This window comes from Myxocyprinus asiaticus, chromosome 7 (assembly GCF_019703515.2).
Source record: "Myxocyprinus asiaticus isolate MX2 ecotype Aquarium Trade chromosome 7, UBuf_Myxa_2, whole genome shotgun sequence".
In the NCBI taxonomy this organism is placed as follows: Eukaryota; Metazoa; Chordata; class Actinopteri; order Cypriniformes; family Catostomidae; genus Myxocyprinus; species Myxocyprinus asiaticus.
In genome coordinates this window covers 28,507,437-28,530,301 of record NC_059350.1, presented here as the reverse complement: position 1 = coordinate 28,530,301, position 22,865 = coordinate 28,507,437, and the positions used below count along the sequence as shown (strand labels likewise).

Sequence of the window (22,865 nt, the reverse complement as noted above, 5' to 3'; positions counted from 1 at the left end):
TTTAGCTTTAATTATATATGATTATTATGTTTTGTTTTTTCTTGTTTTTTTGTGTGTGTCTATTTGTGACCACAGGGGTGTTCGCTGGGGGTTAGGGTAGAGTTGGTGATTGGGAAGGGGTATTAGGGGGGTTAAATGTTAAATGTTGATTGAGTGTATATATGTTGTGTTTTTTATTTTGTTTTATGTTTATGAATCAATAAAAATGATAATTGAAAAAAAAAAAAATGTCCTGACTATACATTGTGATCAGTTGAATGCCACTTTGGTGAATAAAAGTACCAATTTCTTTCCATAAGAGTTCCTGTACATTATTCCAAACCTTTGGCCGCCAGTGTATATGTCCAATTGCATTTTTGTCAGGAAAAATTTTCCACCATACTGGATTTTTTGCAAAACTTACTTTAATCAAACTAGTCCTAGGCCATTTGCCCGATCAGAATAAAACCAGTGCAGAAAGATTCTCTGGAGTCGCAGTATTAATAATTATTAAAAAGAGTTTGAACTTTAAATTAATCATCACAACACTACGCCCAAACGTGAGAAATGGCCGTGGACACCTGTACTTTAAAACGGTTATAATTTGTGAACGGAATTTGATATTTTTACCAAATTTGGGACACTTCTGTACAGGCTTTTTCTGAGGACTCATGGAAAAAAATGTGCTCCTTGGCCATGTGACAAACAATAAAATAGCTATAACTATGGAACCGTTGGTTCAACCAACTTTACATTTTGCATATAGTGTTTTTGTCCAAGGTGCCATTAAGGTCTATGAGAACCGTCGCATATCTTGAAAAACATGGCTGTCATTGACCAATCAATTTTCAGCAGCTACTAGGCAAGGTTAACAAAGGCCAAATGGAACGAAATGTGGTGGGCCTATTCGACACTCAGCCTAAGAGGTGAAAAAGTTGAAAAAGTCATAGCAGGTGTTTCAAGGGTATATTTTCATTTGATTTGTTTGTTGTATTTATTAAAAAAAAAAAAAAAAAAAAAAAAAAAAATTATAAATTTTTTTTTAAATGACATTCAGCATCATACAGACATTTCCATCAGATGTATTTCAGATACTGTATGTATATAAAATATTCATATTTACCGTACATCTCAAAATAGTACTTTTCAAAAATATGCACATATAATAGGAAAGAACAAAATAAAAGTGAAAACAAAAAAGAACTATATACAGGTACGGAGTGATCTTTTCTTTGCATCATATCACTGACTTGTGAAAATAAAATCAGGCCTATGGGGTGTTACATAGTTAACCAATATTTCCCAGTGTGAAGCAAATGGTTCCAGTTTATGATTGACGAATGCTGTTATCTTCTCCATTTTGTAAATGTCCATTGTGATTTCCATCCATGTATTTAGAGTTGGGCTCTCCTGTGACAACCATTTCCTGGTAAGAGTCTGTTTGTTAGCCACCAGCAGTATATTTGTTAAATATTTATCTCTTTTCTCCCATTCTTGAGGTATATATAGGGGTATTACACATTTAAAAATATATTGTAGGGCACTGTGTATCCCTCTCCAATAGTCTTTGATAACGAGGCAATCCCAGAAGATATGGGATTTCTCTATGCTGACTATACCCAAATTTATCTCCCTTTAAAGCGTGACAACCATCATGCCTTACAGCCCATATTAGACTGTTTAGATGAGCTCAAATTATGGCTTATGATTAACTTTTTAAAGCTGAACGAGAGAAAAACAAATCATCCTGTTTGGCTCGAATAACAACAGTGTATGTGATTTTGACCTAGACTCTCTCTCACCTTATAGGATCGTGTGCGCTAGGAACTTGGGTGTTCTGTTTGACAGCAACCTTAAATTTGATAAGCAGATAAGCACTGTGGTAAAATCATGTTTTTATCGTCTTCGTTTGTTAACTAAGGTTAAGCAATTCTTGTCATTAAGCAAGTTTGAAACAGTGATCCATGCTTTTGTTACTTCTCGCCTGGATTACTGTAACTCGCTTTACATTGGTGCCCCTCATTCATCTACAGGTGCATCTCAATAAATTAGAATGTCATGGAAAAGTTTTTATTTCAGTAATTCAACTCAAATTGTGAAACTCGTGTATTAAATAAATTCAATGCACACAGACTGAAGTAGTTTAGGTCTTTGGTTCTTTTAATTGTGATGATTTTGGCTCACATTTAACAAAAACCCACCAATTCACCATCTCAAAAAATTAGAATACATCATAAGACCAATAAAAAAAACATTTTTAGTGAATTGTTGGCCTTCTGGAAAGTATGTTAATTTACTGTATATGTACTCAATATTTGGTAGGGGCTCCTTTTGCTTTAATTACTGCCTCAATTCGGCGTGGCATGGAGGTGATCAGTTTGTGGCACTGCTGAGGTGGTATGGAAGCCCAGGTTTCTTTGACAGTGGCCTTCAGCTCATCTGCATTTTTTGGTCTCTTGTTTCTCATTTTCCTCTTGACAATACCCCATAGATTCTCTATGGGGTTCAGGTCTGGTGAGTTTGCTGGCCAGTCAAGCACACCAACACCATGGTCATTTAACCAACTTTTGGTGCTTTTGGCAGTGTGGGCAGGTGCCAAATCCTGCTGGAAAATGAAATCAGCATCTTTAAAAAGCTGGTCAGCAGAAGGAAGCATGAACACCAGCAGATGACATTGCACCCCAAATTATCACAGACTGTGGAAACTTAACACTGGACTTCAAGCAACTTGGGCTATGAGCTTCTCCACCCTTCCTCCAGACTCTAGGACCTTGGTTTCCAAATGAAATACTAAACTTGCTCTCATCTGAAAAGAGGACTTTGGACCACTGAACAACAGTCCAGTTCTTCTCCTTAGCCCAGGTAAGACGCCTCTGACGTTGTCTGTGGTTCAGGAGTGGCTTAACAAGAGGAATACGACAACTGTAGCCAAATTCCTTGACACGTCTGTGTGTGGTGGCTCTTGATGCCTTGACCCCAGCCTCAGTCCATTCCTTGTGAAGTTCACCCAAATTCTTGAATTGATTTTGCTTGACAATCATAAGGCTGTGGTTCTCTTGGTTGGTTGTGCATCTTTTTCTTCCACACTTTTTCCTTCCACTCAACTTTCTGTTAACATGCTTGGATACAGCACTCTGTGAACAGCCAGCTTCTTTGGCAATGAATGTTTGTGGCTTACCCTCCTTGTGAAGGGTGTCAATGATTGTCTTCTGGACAACTGTCAGATCAGCAGTCTTCCCCATGATTGTGTAGCCTAGTGAACCAAACTGAGAGACCATTTTGAAGGCTCAGGAAACCTTTGCTGGTGTTTTGAGTTGATTAGCTGATTGGCATGTCACCATATTCTAATTTTTTGAGATAGTGAATTGGTGGGTTTTTGTTAAATGTGAGCCAAAATCAACACAATTAAAAGAACCAAAGACTTAAACTACTTCAGTCTGTGTGCACTGAATTTATTTAATACACGAGTTTCACAATTTGAGTTGAATTACTGAAATAAATGAACTTTTCCACGACATTCTAATTTATTGAGATGCACCTGTATTTCACGCCTTCAGCTTGTTCAAAACTCTGCGGCTAGGTTCCTTAAGGTGAAACGCAAATTTGAGCACATCACACCAGTCTTGATTTCATTGCACTGGCTTCCTGTTAAATTTAGAATTGATTTTAAAATTGTATTGTTTGTATTTAAATCTCTCCATAACCAGGCGCCACAGTACTTATCCGACTTGCTGCACCCGTACACTTCATCGAGATCTCTTAGATCTGGTGAATCTGAATTGTTTTGTGTTCCCAGGTCTAAACTTAAGAATAGTGGTGATCGTGCTTTTGGTGTTGTTGGACCTAAGCTATGGAACAGTCTTCCAGCACATATTAGAACTGCCTCAACTATCTCGGCTTTTAAAACTAAACTTAAAACGTATCTATTTTCCTTGGCTTTTAACATTCCTTGAACTTTTTTCTTTTTATCTTTGTAAGTTTATTGTTTATTGTTATTACATGTTTTGATTGTTGTTTTTTATATATTGTGCAGCACTTTGGTCAACCTCGGTTGTTTTTAAATGAGCTATATAAATAAACATTGATTGATTGATTGATTGATATGGTAGTGGTTTGCATTTTGGTTTCCAAAGTTTCTCCAGCAAACAAGAAGGTTCCTATCATAATGGAATTTCTGATAGGGTGTAATAAAATACCTTATCAGGTTTTCCAACCAAACTCCCTCCATTTCTGTGAACTGGTGCACTTCCATTGATACATCCATATTGTTATCCATTCTTCCTCAGATATAATCATCCCTCCTTTTTTTCCCCATTTTGTTTTAATGTAAAAAGTCGAATGTGTTTTAAGATTTAACAGACCTTTATATATGCATGAAATGATTCTACTATCAATATCTGAGTTATATGCTTTTCTAAACAGTTCTATCATATATGTACTTGCCTCAGTCACATTTTTTACTTTCATATTAACATAATGTTGCATCTGCAGGTATCGATAAAAGTCTTGTTTTTCTAGTGAGTGTTTCTCTTTAAGCATTTCAAAAATGGGCAGTGTGCCTTCTTTCATCATATTGCATAGAACGGTTATTCCTTTAGCTGTAAAATCCTTAAATCTAGTATCCAATTTGTTTGATGTAAAATAATCGGTGAGTCAGATGCACACCATTTAAGAAGTACAATATCGCCCTCTAGTTCATATTCTTTTATAATAGTTTTCCATACTTCAAGAGTTCATTTCACCCATGGGTTATCAATAGTATTTCTATGACTTTGTTATCTGCCAAGATTGCCTGAATGGGGATGGAGGGTATTTTCTCTTCAATGTTTTTCCATTGAGCCTCATATGATGGGTTGCACCAGCATATCATAGCTCTCATCTGTGCCGCCAAATAATAATCTCTAAGAGAAGGTAGGCCCCATCCTCCCTTTTCTTTGGCTAATTGTAAGGTTTTGAAATGAACCCTAGGTTTTTTACCCTGCCATATATACCTTGATAACATCTTGTCCCATTCATTGAATTGATTTAGGTAAATCTCTATTGATAGGGTCTGAAATAGATATAACAGTATGGACAATATATCCATTTTAATAGATTCAATCCTTAAACTGAGACTAGAGAAAGGAATTAAGCTCCATCTTGTTATTATCTTCATTATTTTTTTTTATTTTTATGTATAGGCAAATAGTTGCATTCTGATAGTTTTGCAAGATCTTTTGGCATATTGATGCCCAGGTATTTAAATAACTCTGTTTGCCATGCTAAGGGGTATCTGCTTTCAATTTCTCTTGGTGGGCTATAGTTATATGAAAGTAACTGAGTTTTACCTATGTTAATCTTGTATCCTGACAATTGATTGTATTGTTCAAATGACTGCATCAATTTAGGTAAAGAATACGTTGGTTGCCCAAGACAGATCAAAATGTCATCCGTGTAACAGGCCAGTTTTGCTGTCCCTTTAATATTAATTCCCCTGATATCTTCATTTTGTGTAATATATTGAGCTAGTGGCTCCAGATATAATACGAAGAGCAGCGGTGACCATGCACAACCCTGTCTCGAGCCCCTTTCTAAAGTAAAATTATTGATAAATATTCATTGATTTTAATCCTGGCAGTGGAATTGTCATATAGTGTCTGTATAATTTTCATAATTTTGTCATGTAAACCAAATCTGTGTAAAACTCTGTAAAGAAAAATCCAGTTAACTGAATCAAATGCCTTTCCAGCGTCCACGCTTATCACTATTGCTTCGATTTTATATTTTTGTATGTGATCCATGATGTGTAGTGTCCTTCATATATTATCTTGTGTTTGTCATTGTTGTATAAAACCTGTCTGATCATTGTGTATCAGCATGGGTAGGAACTCTTCTAATCGTTTGGCCATGATAGCGGTAAATAATCTATCATCTACATTTGAGAACAGATATTGGTCTAAATGACCCACATTCCATTTTGTCCTTGCCTTCTTTCGGTATAGCTGAGATTATCGCCTCCTTCCAGCTGAGTGGCGTTTGTGCTTTTTATAAAAAAGCAGTTCAGTGTGGGGAGTATGACAGGAGTTAGCTCATTTTTAAATTCCTTATACCACTCTGCCATATAACCATCTGATCCTGATGACTTGCTTAACTTAAGCCTACTAATTGCAGTTTTTAGTTCACCTTCAGTTATGTCAGCAGTCATCCTTCTATTTTGTTCTTCGTTTAAAGTGGGTAGCTCTAGGGCAGGGGTTGGGAACCTTTATTACTAAGGAACCAATTTTTGTATTTTTGGTTGATGCATTTTTTTGAAAGAGCCATACCACAAACGAATAATTTACTATTTTCAAAAACAATGTTTTTCAATAAAATAAAATGTTTATATTGCCCATAGACTACCCAAAAACAAACAAATATGCAAAAATTAATAGGTAACATGTTGCAATATGGAATTGAGTACACGTATTTGTGCGGGTCTCCATAAAATTACTTAATTTCACAATTGTTCATGAAAAATTTTACTTCCCTTTTGTGCTGGGCGATATGTAAAACATATTTTAATGATAATCGCATTTAAAATATTGCGATATCCGATTATATGGTCAACCCCCAAGGTCGGTGAATATTTTTGCTTTATTGATTTTGCTTTAAAAATTTAATTAATTTATTGAAACACGAAAAACTTAAGACATTTCTAAATTCAAATTGCACTTTAAACTAAACAAAGAAAGCAATTAAAATAACTAAGTGATTAAAAAATCGTATATATAACCACCTCACCAAATCCAAACATTTACTGTCTCCAGCGGCCCCATTTGCCATTACACAAGTATCAGTACGCAGCAACAGGTGAAAAATTACTCATAGCATACCATTTAAGAACTAAAGACAATTATATATGTAAATATAATTATAATAATCATCATAATAAATAAGCCTAATAAATTCCCTTGTGTTCCCAAAAATGCTGTCAAATGTGTATTCTAAATGTATGTGTTTGTATTGCGTTTTGGTAATACAGTTTATGCTGCCTAAAGAAAAGAAAATAGAACTAAATTTTAGGTTCAAGGTGAACATGTCTTGTTTTACTTTATGATTTAATCACTTTCGTCTTTGTTTCTTTAATAAAAAAGACACCTGTATATATTACTGAACCTGCAGAGTTGCGTTCACAATGTGTAAAAACGAATTGCTCCCTGGAAGATCATTTGCAGCATTCTCATAGATTTACACTATTCTTCCAAACAGTTTTCAGTCGAATGAAACAGAGAAAAAGGAGTGATAACTCTTTACATGCGCTTGCTCCACGAGGTAGGGTCCCTTTGCACGCCTCTGAAAAAACAGCAAATCAGACACGAGCATTGACGGCTTTTCTTTTGTCTGTTCTTAAAAATATAATAAAGTGTGTTTCTTCAAGCAACAGCATTTCTTGTCATGTGTCACTCCAAGATGTCTTACATGTCACCTGCCTGTTGTGGGTAGATGAGCAAAATTACTCATGCATGATATACATTCGGACGAGAAGCTCGCGAACTGGATTGAGCCTCGTCGCATTTTTCGGGTGGCGGGTGCTATATCACACCCTGGGTGCACATAAAAAAATAACGAACATTCATAAAATCGCTCGTAGAAAATGCGCTTAACAGCTAAGATCAATAGTTTTTGGGAAACGAGGCCCACAACTCTATGCATGTGCGTGTCTAGGAGAAGTGCTTTCATTGCACTCATGAACAGCTGAGCTCACTGCGCACATATAAAATCAGACACGCATCGGCGGCTTTTCTTTCGTCTGTTCTTCAAAATATAATCACGTTTTGTCAAACATGCATCTTTGTGTATAATTTCTTGTAATATATCACTCCGAGAAGTCTTACAGGTCGCCTTCCACAGTGGCTGGTACATCAGCAAAATACTCTGCATGAAAAATCTGCATTTGGCGGGTGTTCATATCAAACCTTGTTCACCAGGAGTAGGCTGTACGACAAATTCGGAAGAAAGGAAATCAAAACAGTGTCATTGACTTCAAGCTTTGCAATCGCACTCACACTTTCTGCTGGAAAATTCTCTCTAGAAAATTTTAAACAATCACTTGTTGGTGAATGGTGAGACACCCGGCGAGCCACTTGATTTTTAACAAAGAGCCACTTGTGGCTCGCGAGCCATAGGTTCCCGACCCCTGCTCTAGGAAATTCATTAAATATTTGTTTAATGATTTCAAGAAGTTTAAAGTACCCATTTCAAGTGATTTAATAAGTACAATTTAGAAAATTGTACCAAACAATTGGGCAAATTAGCTTAAGCCCTTGGTGTCAATCAAGTCATTTGTTAAAAATTTGAGATTATTAAAAAAAAAAAAAGAAAAAAAAAAACTTTTGCAAACTAGTCCTTGATTTTTTTATCGGACATCAACAAAACACATTGTACTCCTATTGAGATACAATGTTATGCATTTATATGGTTCTTGTATCTTTAAAGCCCAGAAATAGTTGTGTACTCATTCTAATGCATGATGCACAATTTTCTTAAGTGTATATGTAACTCATGGGACTATTCTGCAATTGCCTAAAGTACTGTTCTACAAAGGTAGATACATTTTTTTAATCAAGCATTAAAAAAATCAAACCGAATAAAGGCTGAGCATAATTATAAATTGTTTATTTGACCATCTCTACATCCCTGGTAATTTATTATTCAATTTAGCACTTGCTACATCAGGGGTTTGTTTCAATAAAAAATTTTAAAAAATATTCTGAAAGCTTATTTTAATGTTTGACGCAAAACAGGCCCGTTTACACGCTAAAAGGGTCATGATGCTGGTCTCGTCAATGGTTTGTCCGTCAATGGTTTTGCTTTCCATTCAGCACACAACTAAATAAATCAGGCTGCATGAATATGATAAATGATTACTGCAAGAGTTAGATTTGCATTCAGGTAGGTGCAAGGGACTTATGTTTGGATTTTATTAAAGTTCATGACTGAGAAGGTTTGCTCACAAACTTAGCAGCACCAAACAGCACAAGCAGCCTCAAAAATGGACACAGAGTCACCGTATCACACTTTTTCTTGAGCATAATATCAAACTGGAGATTGCTTTAGAGGGTTTAGAAGTTTAGGGGGGAAAGCGAGAGCTGGAAAGAGCACACTCACATGCACGGTTGCCAGATTGCACAAAATAAGTATAACATTAGGTGGAATATTTCCAATTTGCACAAGTATAAATCTCTAATTCGGGGGTCTGCATCTCTTATCTGGCAACCTTGAACATGTTAAATGCTTTTGGAGGTGCGTTAGGTCCCAATGCAAGATAGCTGAAATATATAAAAAAAAAAAAAAAAAAATTCAGGGTAAACGAAACGCAGGCCAGATCAAACCACGTGGGGGGACAGATCTGGCCCGCAGGCCGTAGTTTGCCCAGGTCTGGCCTAGATCACTAATTATAAAAAAAAAAAATTGAACTTTTTATTTGGCATGGCTAAAAAGGTAATTTAAAAATGTGGGTGTGGCCTAGTTTAACCAGAAGTATATAACTCCTAATCGACAATTCCGATTTTCATCAAATTTAGTACACTATATACAACATGTGATTCTGAAGAAGTCTGTAAAATTGGGTGAAGATCAAACAGTATTTGGCGCTAAAGCAGTCAGGAATTTTAAAAGGCCACATCTCTGTAGTCCTCAACCTGATGGTTCTGAAAATTATGGCAATTTATCTCTATTTTAGGTGCTAACGGACTGTCTTGTTAGTACTTGCAGTATGTACTCAACCAGAATATGCTTAGCTTGGTTCATAACAGCTTGCCTGGGTGAACTTTTAGCAACACATCTTACTGGCTGCTAAACACTTTCTTACTGCCATTGGTCCACATTATTGGTATGTGTAACCTGGAGCTCCACCTACCTTGAGGCCAACAGCTAATTATGTTTATGTTGTTCAGTCAGTCAACATGAACACACCGGCATGCAGTTATTAGCGAGCTGGTGAAAATGTACCTTCATCTGTACAATCGGTCACATAAAGACATTTTCCAAGAACATGCCATGCCTTTTTTTGTTTAATTAGTCTATAAAAGGAATCAAACCTACTCAAATACTCTTAAGTGCCTGTTCACTCTTTTGTTTTAAATGCTGCTTCATTCATGTGCCTTCTGCAGTGAAAGCCATTCACAAATCTGCCCATAGTAAGGTATGACCCTCTTATCATTAATTTGTCTGTATTCTGAACATTAACACTCTTTTATCAGTGTCATCATAAATTACAATAACAGAGTGTAATCGGTGCATATTATGGCCGTGTATAGTGTGTTAGCGTATTAGCGTCATGAACTCAGAATGTAAACAAGAAAAATAGTGCATTTTCTACTGCATATATTACTTTAAATCATCATCGAGTGGTTAAAAAGGCATATTTTACTGATCTAGTGTAAATTCTACATATAAAATGAGGCATACAGTCATTGATAACACATTTTAATGTCACATTAGTTAAGGTTTTAATGATTGTCCTCATATTTAAATGTACTTCTAAATGACTCCCACAGGAGTGTGGTGGGTGTCTAAATGTTTGCAAACAGCATACCGTTGCTTAGCTGTTTCGAAATTATTTTTACCCCTGAACGAATATCTTCTCCGGAAGTATATCTGGGCCTTTAGTCCTTAGCAGCTCTAACCCCTGAAGGGCGTTATAACCATAGAATTTCAACAAGCCAGGGCTGAACACGTACCTCAAAGCTGTCTTTATAGCAATGTCACGACCATTTAGTTGGAGGCGGCAAGGCATGTTAAGCTTGCTTTGCCAACCGCGGAGGAGGAGCAGAAGGAGGAGAAATGAGAAGGAGAAGAAAGAGAAGAAGAAAAAGGAGGAAGACGACGAAAAGGAAGAAGAATAAAAAGAAGAAGAGGAAGAAAAAGAGAAAGAACAAACGCAAGAAACAAACAATCATGCCACGGTCGAAATCACTCAGAACATATTTTTTCCCCATTCTGATGGTTGATGTGAACATTAACTGAAGCTCTTGACCAGTATCTGCTTGATTTTATGTATTACACTGCTGTCACATGATTGGCTGATTAGATAATCACATGAATAAGTAGGTGCACAGGTGTTCCTAATATAGTGCTCAGTGAGTGTACAGTATATAATTGTGAATATGTTAAATTCTCCTGCCAATAAAAGTAAAAAGTTAACAGAATGTTTCTTTATGGGAGCAGAATAATTATCAAATGAAATATTGTAAAATATTTGAATAAGAATCGCAATTTTCCATAATATGTATTAAGCTGGAAGTATTGTGACCACATTATTTGGATAATATTTGTCTCAATACATGTGTTGAGTTGAGTTTTTAGGCTACATGTAACAACCAAAAAAAAAATTTTTGTAACCTCTGTTCCCTGATGGAGGGAACGAGACGTTGTGTCGATGTAGTGACACTAGGGGTCACACTTGGGAGCACCAAACACCTCTGCTTTTTGAAAAAAGGCCAATGGGAATTGACGAGTGGAATTTGCATGCCACTGCCCCGAACATACGGGTATAAAAGGAGCTGGTACGCAACCACTCATTCAGGTTTTGTGCTGAGGAGCCGAGACAAGGTCCCGGCCATTTCAGCGGGTAGTTCAGTGTTGTGGAAAGAGGGACACAACGTCTCGTTCCCTCCATCAGGGAACGGAGGTTACGAAAGTAACCAGGACGTTCCCTATCTGTCACTCACTCGACGTTGTGTCGATGTAGTGACACTAGGGGTCCCTATACAAAATGCCACAACTAGCTGAACTGTGTTACGTGGACTGGCGGTGCGAGACGGGCAGACCGCTGTGTGCCTCGTAGCCAGCGCACCAGGCTGTCACAAAACCTCCCCCAATACTCTTATGAGTGTCGAACGGTCCTTCGGGAACAAGTCGACTGCCCAACAAATAGGGACAGGCTAGCCCAGCTGTGGCCTCTTTTCCTCTTTTTTATCCCCAAAAAGAGCAGAATTTGTTAACTGACTGGGGGCCATAAATGTCTGCATCGGGGGGGTGTCACTCCCAAGGGGAAGACACCGTGGAGACCACACCCTGCCCAGAGAAGGGGGGGTATTTTGAGTGGAAATACATCACATGGTCTTATTGAGTCTTGTCGGAAGTATGTCATATGGAGAAGTCGCATGGTAGGTCCTACCCGAGGGGGAAAGAGTTTCTACAAGCATGGTGACCTGGGGCAGAGGGGCCTCTGCCCAAGGAAGACCCAGTTTACTGACAGGGAAATTATTTAGCGGAAGATATATCACATGGGGACACCTATGGGGAACCAGCGCATGTGGAGCACCTACCCAAGTACAGGGCTTAGTTAGCATATGTACTGGGGCAGCAGCGAGTTTCTCCGCAAACTCGTCTGCCACAGGGCTAAGGAGGAAAGTCACCCAGGGATCACAACTTGTGAACACGACTGGGAGTCAAAGGCGCACGTCGTCACCTCATGGGGAAAGGTGCTATACGCAAGCGGTACACCCGGCCAGCTGTCCCAGAACTTACCTGTTCGGACCTGACAACACACGGGACGAAACCGGCTCAACCCGGAGATTATAGAACCTCACAAAGGTGTTGGGTGTCGACCAGCCCGCTGCTCCGCAGATGTCTGCCAACGAGGCTCCACTGGTCAGGGCCCAGAAGGCTGCTACACTCCTAGTAGAGTGAGCTCATAGCACCGGGGGGTGGGGGGGGGGTTAATGTCCTGAGCATGATATGCCATCATGATGGCATCAATGACCCAGTGGGCGATCCTCTGTTTGGAGACAGCATTTCATTTCCACTATCCACCAAAGCAGACAAAGAGCTGCTCGGAGCTTCTAAAGCTCTGTGTGCCAAATAGATGTGTAAAGCACGCACCGGACACAGCAATGCCAATGCTGGGTCTGCCTCCTCCCGGGGGAGCGCTTGCAGGTTCACCACCTGATCCCTAAACGGGGTCGTGGGAACCTTGGGCACATAGCCCGGTCAGGGTCTCAGGATCACGTGAGAGTAGCCCAGACCGAACTCCAGGCACGTTTCGATGAGAGAGAACGCCTGCAGGTCCCCTACCCTCTTGATGGAAGTGAGCACAGTCAGGAGGGCAGTCTTCAATGAGAGTGCCTTAAGCTCAGCTGACTCGAAGGGGGCTCCCCATAGAGCCCGAAGGACTACAGAGGGGTCCCATGAGGGGATGAGATGCAGTCTGGAGGGATTCAACCTCCTAGCGTCTCTCAGGAACCTGATGATCAGGTCGTGCTTCCCTAAGGACTTACCATCCACTGTGTCTTGGTGTGCCGCTATAGTGGCTACATACACCTTCAAGGTGGAGGGGACAGCCGCCCCTCCAGCCTCTCCTGCAGGAAGGAAAGCACCGATCCGACTGCGCATCTCTGGGGGTCTTCGAGTTGGGAAGAACACCACTTAGCGAACAGACACCACTTTAAAGCATACAGGCGCCTCTTAGAGGGAGCCCTAGCCTGAGTGATCGTGTCTATCACCGTGGGTGGTAGGCCACTTAGGTCTTCCTCGTTCCATCCAAGGGCCAGACATGGAGATTCCAGAGGTCTGGTCGCGGGTGCCAGATGGTGCCCCGTCCCTGAGAAAGAAGGTCCTTCCTCAGGGGAATTTGCCTGGGGGGGGGGGGACTGTCGCAAGGAACGTGAGGTTCCGAAAATCACGTCTGGGTGGGCCAGTAGGGTGCTACTAGGACGACCTGCTCCTCGTCCTCCCTGACCTTGCACAGGGTCTGTGCAAGTAGGCTCACTGGGGGAAATGCGTATTTGCGTAGTCCAGTGGGCCAGCTGTGTGCCAGCGTTGGAAAGCGCAAGCCACGCGTCCAAACTCCGGTCGAGGGGGACCAAAGGGATAATCACGTCGGACATACCGGCGGTTGGGGCCTCGCGGTGGGGCGGAGCCTGAGGCGCCACATCCCGGGGGCTCGAGCCCTGTGGCCATGCTGAGTCCAGGGACATCAAAGCACTTACCTGGCTCCTGATACTCACCATAAGATTGGGGGAGGAGGAACATTGTCCCCACAGTCCGTCAAAGCCAACCCGGTGTGGGCGTGTTTGTGCCACAGCTGGCCATGCAGGGGCGGGGGGTCCGTCGCTGGAGCGCCAAACCTACCGAAATTTGCCGGTGGACGGCGGTCGTGACGACGGCCGTGAGCACCTGACATGTGACCCAGAGAACAAGGAAACCACTCTTTTGTTGAAGTTTTGGGTACCGCAGCCTCTTGGGCATGCGGCGAAAAATGAAACAAAAGATTCTCCTCCCGGTCCTCCACTGGGGGATGGAGTGGTCTGTCTACCAGCTCCGTAGAAGCAGATCTCCTTGTCCCTGGGGAGCTTCGAATCCTTCCTAGGGTTCTTGGCGGCCGGCCGTGAGACGGGTGGCGTTTGCTACCTGTGGTGGGCTCCACACCGGGGCGGGCTGCGACGGAGCCTGCCGGTGCTGTTGCTGCTGGATGACGCCCTTGGTGACGAGCAGACGGGGTGCGGTGTCATGAGCCACGCCGGGGCAGGATGTGCTGTATAGCCTCCGTCTGCTTCTTCACCACCAAGAACTGCTGGGCAAAGTCCTCGATGGTGTCGCCAAACAGGCTGACCTGGGAAATGGGGTGTCAAGGAACCGTGCCTTGTCAGCCTCTCTCATCTCGACCAGGTTGAGCCATAGGTGGCACTCCTGGACCACCAGGGTGGTCATCGCCTGCCCGAGAGACCGCGCCGTGACCTTCGTCACCCGGAGAGTGAGGCTGGTCGCCGAGCGCAGCTCCTGCGTCAATCCCGGGTCAGAACTACCCTCGTGCAGTTCTCTTAGCATCTTGGCTTGGTGCACTTGCAGGAGAGCCATGGCGTGCAGGGCTGAGGCGGCTTGTCCAGCGGCACCGCAGGCCTTAGTCACCAGAGACGACATAAACTTACAGGCGCTGGACGGGGGTCTCAGGTGGCCCTGCCAGGTGGCGGCATTTTGCGGGCACAGGTGCACTGCAACCACCTTATCCACCTGGGGTATCGCTGAGTACCCCCTGGCAGCCCCACCATCAAGGGTAGTGAGAGCAGAGGAGCTCAGAGACTGGGTCCAAGCAGTGAAAGGTGCCCGCCAAGACCTCGTGAGCTCCTCGTGCACCTCCGGGAAGAAAGGGACCGGGGTGGGGCGTGGCCATTAGCGGCGCTCTGGGCCCAGGAACCAATCGTCAGGCTGCTAGGGTTCAGAGGGGGTGGAGGGTTCCAATCCAGCCCGACACACGCAGCCACCCAGGCAAGCATCTGAATGAGTGGTTGCATACCAGCTCCTTTTATACCCGTATGTCCGGGGGAGTGGCATGCAAATTCCATTGTCTTCCCCTTGGGAGTGACACCCCCCCGACACAGACATTTATGGCCCCCAGTCAGTTAACAAATTCCACTCTTTTTGGGGAGAAAAAACGAGGAAAAGAGGCCACGGCTGGGCTAGCCTGTCCCTATTTGTTGGGCAGTCGACTTGTTCCCGAAGGATCGTTCGACGCTCATAAGAGCATTGGGGGAGATTATGTGATGGCCTGGTGCGCAGGCTACGAGGCACACAGCGGTCTGCCTGTCTCGCACTGCCAGTCCACGTAACAGTTCAGCTAGTTGTGGCGTTTTATATAGGGACCCCTAGTGTCACTACATCGACACAACGTCAAGTGAGTGACAGATAGGGAACGTCCTGGTTACTTTTGTAACCTCCGTTCCCTGATGGAGGGAACGAGACATTGTGTCCCTCTTGCCACAACACTGAACTACCCGCTGAAATGGCCGGGACCTTGTCTCGGCTCCTCAGCACAAAACTTTTATTAGTGGTTGCATACCAGCTCGATAACATTGTTTTTTCATTCTTTATCAAGCTTATAGAAATAAGAGACAGCCTACAGACCCAACCAATGGGGGGGGGGGGGGGGGGCGGTCACTATAAAGTGTTTGGTGCTTAAGAAACATAGGCACATCCACTATAGTTGTTTCAACCTTTGTCTCCTGTTGTTTACCATCGATTAAATCTTCTTGCGCTTTTTCGTAAAAAGCAACAGCTCAATTGTGAGTGTTGCCATCTTGTGGACCCACTAATTAGTGCAAAGAATTTCATGCGCATGTGCATTTTGCACGTTCAGAGTAAATCGGTTACAAAAATCGGGCCACATGCATTCAGTGCAAAATTAGCATCATGCGTCCTGTATGCAGACCCCTAGCATTCGTGTCTAACCGAAGTATACTTTGGGCCTTACACTGAGCAGGTCAAACCAAATTTTTACACTCATAATGGGCATTAAATATCCAACAGTCAGATTACACTGGTCTGTAGGGTCATATGAGTAAAAAGGGAGAATGCTGTGAAAACAGTTTGTGGTAAAGTTGACCTCATTAAATGCAATGTAAATGTAGCTACAGCATCTCACGGCTCAACTAAAGAGATGGTGACATTTCATGCAGAAAATCCATAAGTTACATTTCCTTTACAGTGCACGCTCATGTGACAAAACACAGAAACAGGATGTCGGTGCTGAACTTAATCACAACTACATGACAGACATTTTTGTCAACTAGTGCAAAATTTGGCTGCATGTGCGAGTGACTACTTGCACTGTAGAGGTCTGTGTATCCACACTTGTTTGGCAACAACATAAAGCAGAGACCTTTTTTACCCGCTCCACATGCCACATAAAAATAAAATAAACTGTGGTTGAATTATGTGTGTTGTGTGCAGGGATATTGCAAATATAATCAAAGATATGTGAAATATGTGTTTCTCGGGCATGCTAAATGTATAGAAATGTTCAGTTTTCATTTCAAGCACTTCAAGGACCTTGTGCGAACAATGCATATTGCTCTGAAGAATGTTTTCAGAGCTCACCTCTGTGGTAGCAGCCTGTCATTGCTGAGGTAACCGGGCTTGTGGATGTCTTTGCTGTAGTCAGCATATTTGGCCTGAACAGAGTAAGATGCCAGTAGGACTGCGGTCTCTGGAGGGCAGTAAACTTCATCATTTAAAATGGCCTCCTTCACCTAAACAGCACAGATGGTTTAATTCCATGTAGCAAAAACAAAACCTTCCATCGTGTTTGAAACAATGATCTGATTTATCACTAAAATTCATATTAAAAACATAGGTTCTCTGACTAATGTTCAATAAGACAATCATCTGAGTTTTTGCCCAGTTGGGATGGACTGGACACTGTCCAAACAGATTTTAGCTGTGCCAAACCAAAAACATACTATCTGCTGTGTGTGCCAATACATGTTGTTTGTAAAATGTAACTTAACAAATCCTGTTTAATTTTAAAAACCATAATATTGTACCAGATAATGCAATCATTTGCATTATATAGTATGAAGATCTTACACCAGGTCCTCTATTACCTGTAGGAAGAACAGACGTTGTGTGATCTCCTGGATTAGCTCCTCAGAAACATCTTCTGGAAAAAACTTTGCTCTGAACTTGAACTGCAGAGGATTTTCCTTTCTTACATCCTGCTGAGTTACCTACAAAATGGTATCACAGAAACACATTATCAGCTCTGCATAAATAATGGTCAAGCCTGTGTCAGCTGTGCCAGCTAATTTCAAATGTAGTATAAAAACAACACACAAGCTAGTTGTACACCAAGGTAACAGTCTGACACCCAAATCCAGTACCCAAGCCTTCTTTATTTAGTCTCTTAAAGCTGTGAACATCTGTGATGCAGCAACTTGCAGCAACAAACTGACATGATCTCATTCATTTTCAGTAAGAGCTGGCGACTTCCGGTGAAATGAGTGACAACGATTGCTGGCTACTAGATGTTGGCATGTCCAGCAACTTCAGAAATTTGAGAAAAGTTTAACTTTATGCAAATGAGGAGCAACTTTCAGCAGCGGTGTCAATGGAGCTCCTGTCATCTGTCTCATGGGAGATAACGGTGCCGAGTGCAGGCAATACAGAGTAGAAGTTAAAGTTTCTCTTGATATTTCACAGTTCTATATGATTTGTCTGTAACTGCATACATGGATATAATAAAAAGAATTATGCCTAGAAAATAAATTGTGGGCAGTCTGAGTGAGTTTGATTTTTACACTGATACTATAGATCATTAATCCTGTTAATGATATGATTCATGAAAATAATGGCTGATGAAAGCATTCGCCTCAGCAGAATTTTTAGTGACAAGAAAACTAATTCCTTGTCAAATTAGAATATATTATGCTGCCTTCATGTGGTATCAGAAAACTCGAAAGTTGCTCATGAATTACTGCTCAAGTCGGAATTACGACTGGGAAACTCTGAGATAATTTTGACAACCTAGTTTCCCAGTTGGGAGATGTAAACTTTCAACATGGCAGTGGAGAGTACAGTTTCAGTAGTGAATGACAGGTTTTACTCATTTTTCTAAATACAGCTTATTGTTAGCACTTGTAGTTTAGTTTTTATTCATATATGTCAGAAACCATTTGATGAATCTTGTATTTGACCAATATTTCATTATTGTCAGCAAGCTTACTGAGTAATATGTATTATGGTGTCAAAACAAAAGTTCCTCAAGAAATAAGTATGAATGAACTTGACGTTATCCATGTTTTCTGTTCTTTCCGACAACAAAGCACTTGAAAATGATGTACTCCTAAATACCACTTCAGAAGTGGGAAGCAGGATAATTCGATAGCACATGAAGGCAGCATTAGTTTCACCAGCATTATGTCTCTTCTGTAAATAGATTTTCAAAAGATATGGCCAGACGTGCAGTCCACCAATAACGTTAGAGCAACAGCTGTAGGAAAACCCACTATCGATGTAAAGTACATGGACTAGCGACATAAAGCGATAATATCAAGTTTGGGATTTTGGAGGTGGAGAGACCCTAAAATCTAGTGGTAATTCTAGTGACATATAGGCAACAAACTTAAGGCACCAATATATCTCTAGCGAAATCGAAGAATAAACAGGTGTGGCATCATTTCAAACAAAATCTGGCCAAAAGAAGGTGTTTTCGAGTTTGTTGTGGTGGTTCAAAACAGCTTGCCAGTGCAAACTCTCAGGAAAACTTTGTACCAGCTGCTAACACCCTCTTACTGCCATTGGTCCATGTCATTGGTGGATGTGACCTGGAGCTCCACCGCAAACTTACCTATGTCTGTTTGATTGTTCGCATAACCATGGGTGCTTCTCAAATTGTGCATCCTCATTTCCTTTCCTTGCTTCCTAAAATCCTCCCTCTTAGGAAATGAGGAAAGGATGCAAGGAAAGGAAATGAGGATGGAGGAATCGAAGCAAGACTGATTTCTTAATTGGAATGTCCTGCTCACTCACGCGTCACTTAAGAGCGCTGTCTCTGTGCAGCTGCATTACATCGTAGTGCTTTGTTATGTTGTTGAAACTTGATTAATTGATATTTTCATAAAATAAATTCCATAAATAAAACCTTGCAATTCAAGATGCACTGTTAAACTATGTGATAATATTGGTTTATTCAAACTGCAAAGGTGAAACATGAATTCAAACTGTTGTGTCAGATGTGAAGGGGGAGGAGAAGTAATATGTGCATCAGGTATTTAGTCCAAAAAGTGTTCCTCATAGGATGCTCCTGTGTTTCCTCGCTCAAGCGTCCTCGGGAAGCTTCCTCTGTCCTTGATCCTGGCCTCCTCACGGTGCATTAAGAGAATTGATATGTCCTTAATGATGCTGGACTTTGATCGGTTTCTGGGTCAAAGGCTCGAGGACAGAGGGAGGAAACAAGGAAGGACAATTTAAGAAATGAGAAGCACCCCAAATCTCCACAAATACTTTTAAGTGCCAATTTGCTCTGTTGTTTGATGCACTGATTCATTCATTTGCCCTCTGCAGCCAAAAAATATTCACATATCTGCCCAAAGTAAGATATGCCGCTAATCATCATTCTTTTGTCTGTACTGTTCACATTGACACCTGTCTGGCACCCTTTTATACACCCATCTTTGTAGTAGTATCAGCATCATCCTAAAATACAATAACAGAGGTTAAAAATAAGCACATTTGTGCTATGAATGCAGAATGTAAAAATGGCAAATTACACATTATATACTGCATAAACAGTACTATGCAAAAGTTTTGGTAGTTGTAAAAAATGTTGTATAGTGAGGATGTTTTCAAAAATAATGCCATGGATAAAAACATTTTTGTCAATAAACTTCATACTGAAAGCAGTAAACATGAAAAAAACTAAATCAATATTTGGTTTGACCACCCTATGCCTTTAAAACAGCACCAATTCTCCTAGGTACACTTGCGCACAGTTTTTCAAGGTTGTTGGTAGATAGGCTGTTCCAAGCATCTTGGAGAAATTGCCACAGTTCATGTATTACATGTATTTAGGCTGTCTCAGTTGCTTCTGTCTATTCATGTAATCCTAGACTGACTTGATGTTGAGATCCGGCCTCCGTTGTTGCCATACCATCTGTTGCAGGACTCCTTGTTCTACTTCTATTTGCAAAATAAATGTTTGGAAATATAAAACATATATTTCCTATTGACACACTAAAGCAGAAGATATAAAATAACCATCTTAAGACAAATGTTTTTGTAAAAACATCTAATGTGCAGGAGTCCTTTTTCATAACGCAAGCGTGAGCAGTGCATATGTTGTTGTTTTTTGGCACCCATGTTAACAGGTTAGAGCATTCACGATAGAAGCTGAAGCAGCACAGAGTGTATTTATGCAGCGCTGCTCACACTCAATTAAAATGACAGCACATCATGAATCTAATTTGAGACGAAAAAGTAGAAATTGTACAGAATATGCATATATCTGTAGTCTAGTGTGTTTTTATATGAATTCAATTTGGGGGGGGGGGGTACTATTGTCAGATGTAAAATGACAAAAAACAAAATAAAATAATTTTACTTATATAGCTTAAGCAGAAGTACAGTTTTATCATTTCAAACTAAAAAATATAGGCTTAAACAAAATAAAACTTCCTATTATATACATCTGAAGTCAGAAGTTTACATACACCTTAGCCAAATACATTTAAACTCAGTTTTTCACAATTCCTGATATTTAATCGTAGACAACATTCCCTGTCTTAGATCAGTTAGGATCACTACTTTATTTTAAGAATGTGAAATGTCAGAATAATAATAGAGAGAATTATTTATTTTAGCTTTTATTTCTTTCATTACATTCCCAGTGGGTTAGAAGTTTACATACACTTTGTAATTATTTAGTAGCATTGCCTTTAAATTGTTTAACTTGGGTCAAATATTTTGGGTAGCTTTTCACAAGCTTCTCACAATAAGTTGCTGGAATTTTGGCCCATTCCTCCAGACAGAGCTGGTGTAACTGAGTCAGGTTTGTAGGCCTCCTTACTCGCACACGCTTTTTCAGTTCTGCCCAAAAATTTTCTGTCGGATTGAGGTAAGGGCTTTGTGATGGCCACTCCAATACCTTGACTTTTTGTTGTCCTTAAGCCATTTTGCCACAACTTTGGAGGTATGCTTGGGGTCATTGTCCATTTGGAAGAACCATTTGCGGCCCGAGCTTTAACTTCCTGGCAGATGTCTTGAGATGTTGCTCCAATATATAAACATAATTTTACTTTCTCATGATGCCATCTATTTTGTGAAGTGCATCAGTTCCTCCTGCAGCAAAGCACCCCCACAACATGATGCTGCCACCCCCATGCTTCACGGTTGGGATGGTGTTCTTCGGCCTGCAAGCCACACCCTTTTCCCTCCAAACATAACGATGGTCATTATGGCCAAACAGTTCAATTTTTGTTTCATTAGACCAGAGGACATTTCTCCAAAAAGCAAGATATTTGTCCCCATGTGCACTTGCAAACTGTAGTCTGGCTTTTTATGGCGGTTTTCGAGCAGTGGCTTCTTCCTTGCTGAGCAGCCTTTCATTTTATGTCGATATAGGACTCCTTTTACTGTGGATATAGATACTTGTCTACCTGTTTCCACCAGCATCTTCACAAGGTCCTTTGCTGTTGTTCCGGGATTGATTTGCACTTTTTGCCCCAAATTACGTTAATCTCTAGGAGACAGAATGCATCTCCTTCCTGATGGCTGTGATGGCTGCGTGGTCCCATGGTGTTTATACTTGCGTACTATTGTTTGTACAGATGAACGTGGTACCTTCAGGCATTTGGAAATTGCTCCCAAGGATGAACCAGACTTGTGGAGGTCCACATTTTTTTCTTCTGAGGTCTTGGCTGCTTTCTTTTGATTTTCCCATGATGTCAAGCAAAGAGGCACTGAGTTTGAAGGTAGGCCTTACAATACATGCACAGGTACACCTCCAATTCAGTACACCTCCTATCAGAAGCTAATTGGCTAATTGTCTAAAGGCTTGACAGAATTTTCTGGAATTTTCCAAGCTGCTTAAAGGCACAGTTAACTTAGGGTATGTAAACTTCTGACCCACTGGAATTGTGATATAGTCAATTCAAAGTGAAACAATCTGTCTGTAAACCATTATTGAAAAAAATGACTCATGTCATGCACAAAGTAGATATCCTAAACGACTTGCCAAAACTATAGTTTGCTAATATTAAATCTGTGGAGTAGTTAAAAAATTAGTGTATGTAAACTTCTGACTTCAACTGTACTATTATTTAGAGAGTAGGTCTATAGGCTTAACAGCAATACCCATACACAGCAGAGTGTGCTGCCAAAGTTAAACAAATGCATGTGACAACCTGTATGGTTGGTCATTTCAGAAATTACCTCATTCTTGCATAGACGATGGATGACACAGGATTTATTCTGGAGAGTGCTCTATGAAGTGCAATAGGAAGTGCTAGATGACACTCAACTTACTATTTATAAGGATTAATTAGAGTAAAAAGAGTGGAATGCAGTTGCTTCAGCTGTTGGTGCAGATGGCAAGTTAAACAATTTTTGGAAGTGTATCCTTATTTTTATGAAGAAAGTGTTCAACACTTAAA

General features: G+C 40.9%; 1 protein-coding gene and 1 long non-coding RNA gene across 7 annotated transcripts in view; one reads left to right on the top strand and one right to left on the bottom strand.

Annotated features, from left to right (window-relative positions):
• The window catches only part of LOC127443695 (radixin), a 280,821-nt gene that overhangs the window by 115,711 nt on the left and 142,245 nt on the right, over positions 1-22,865 (bottom strand). For all 6 annotated transcript variants that reach the window (XM_051702493.1, XM_051702492.1, XM_051702494.1 and 3 more), the window contains 2 exons: positions 17,322-17,444; positions 16,816-16,967 (listed from right to left, as the gene is read on the bottom strand). In XM_051702493.1, coding sequence (XP_051558453.1) covers positions 16,816-16,967; positions 17,322-17,444 — 275 coding nt within the window. The remainder of the gene's footprint in view (positions 1-16,815; positions 16,968-17,321; positions 17,445-22,865) is intronic.
• Positions 1-22,865, top strand: part of LOC127443757 (uncharacterized) — a 600,892-nt gene that overhangs the window by 438,704 nt on the left and 139,323 nt on the right. The gene's annotated exons all lie outside the window — the stretch shown is intronic.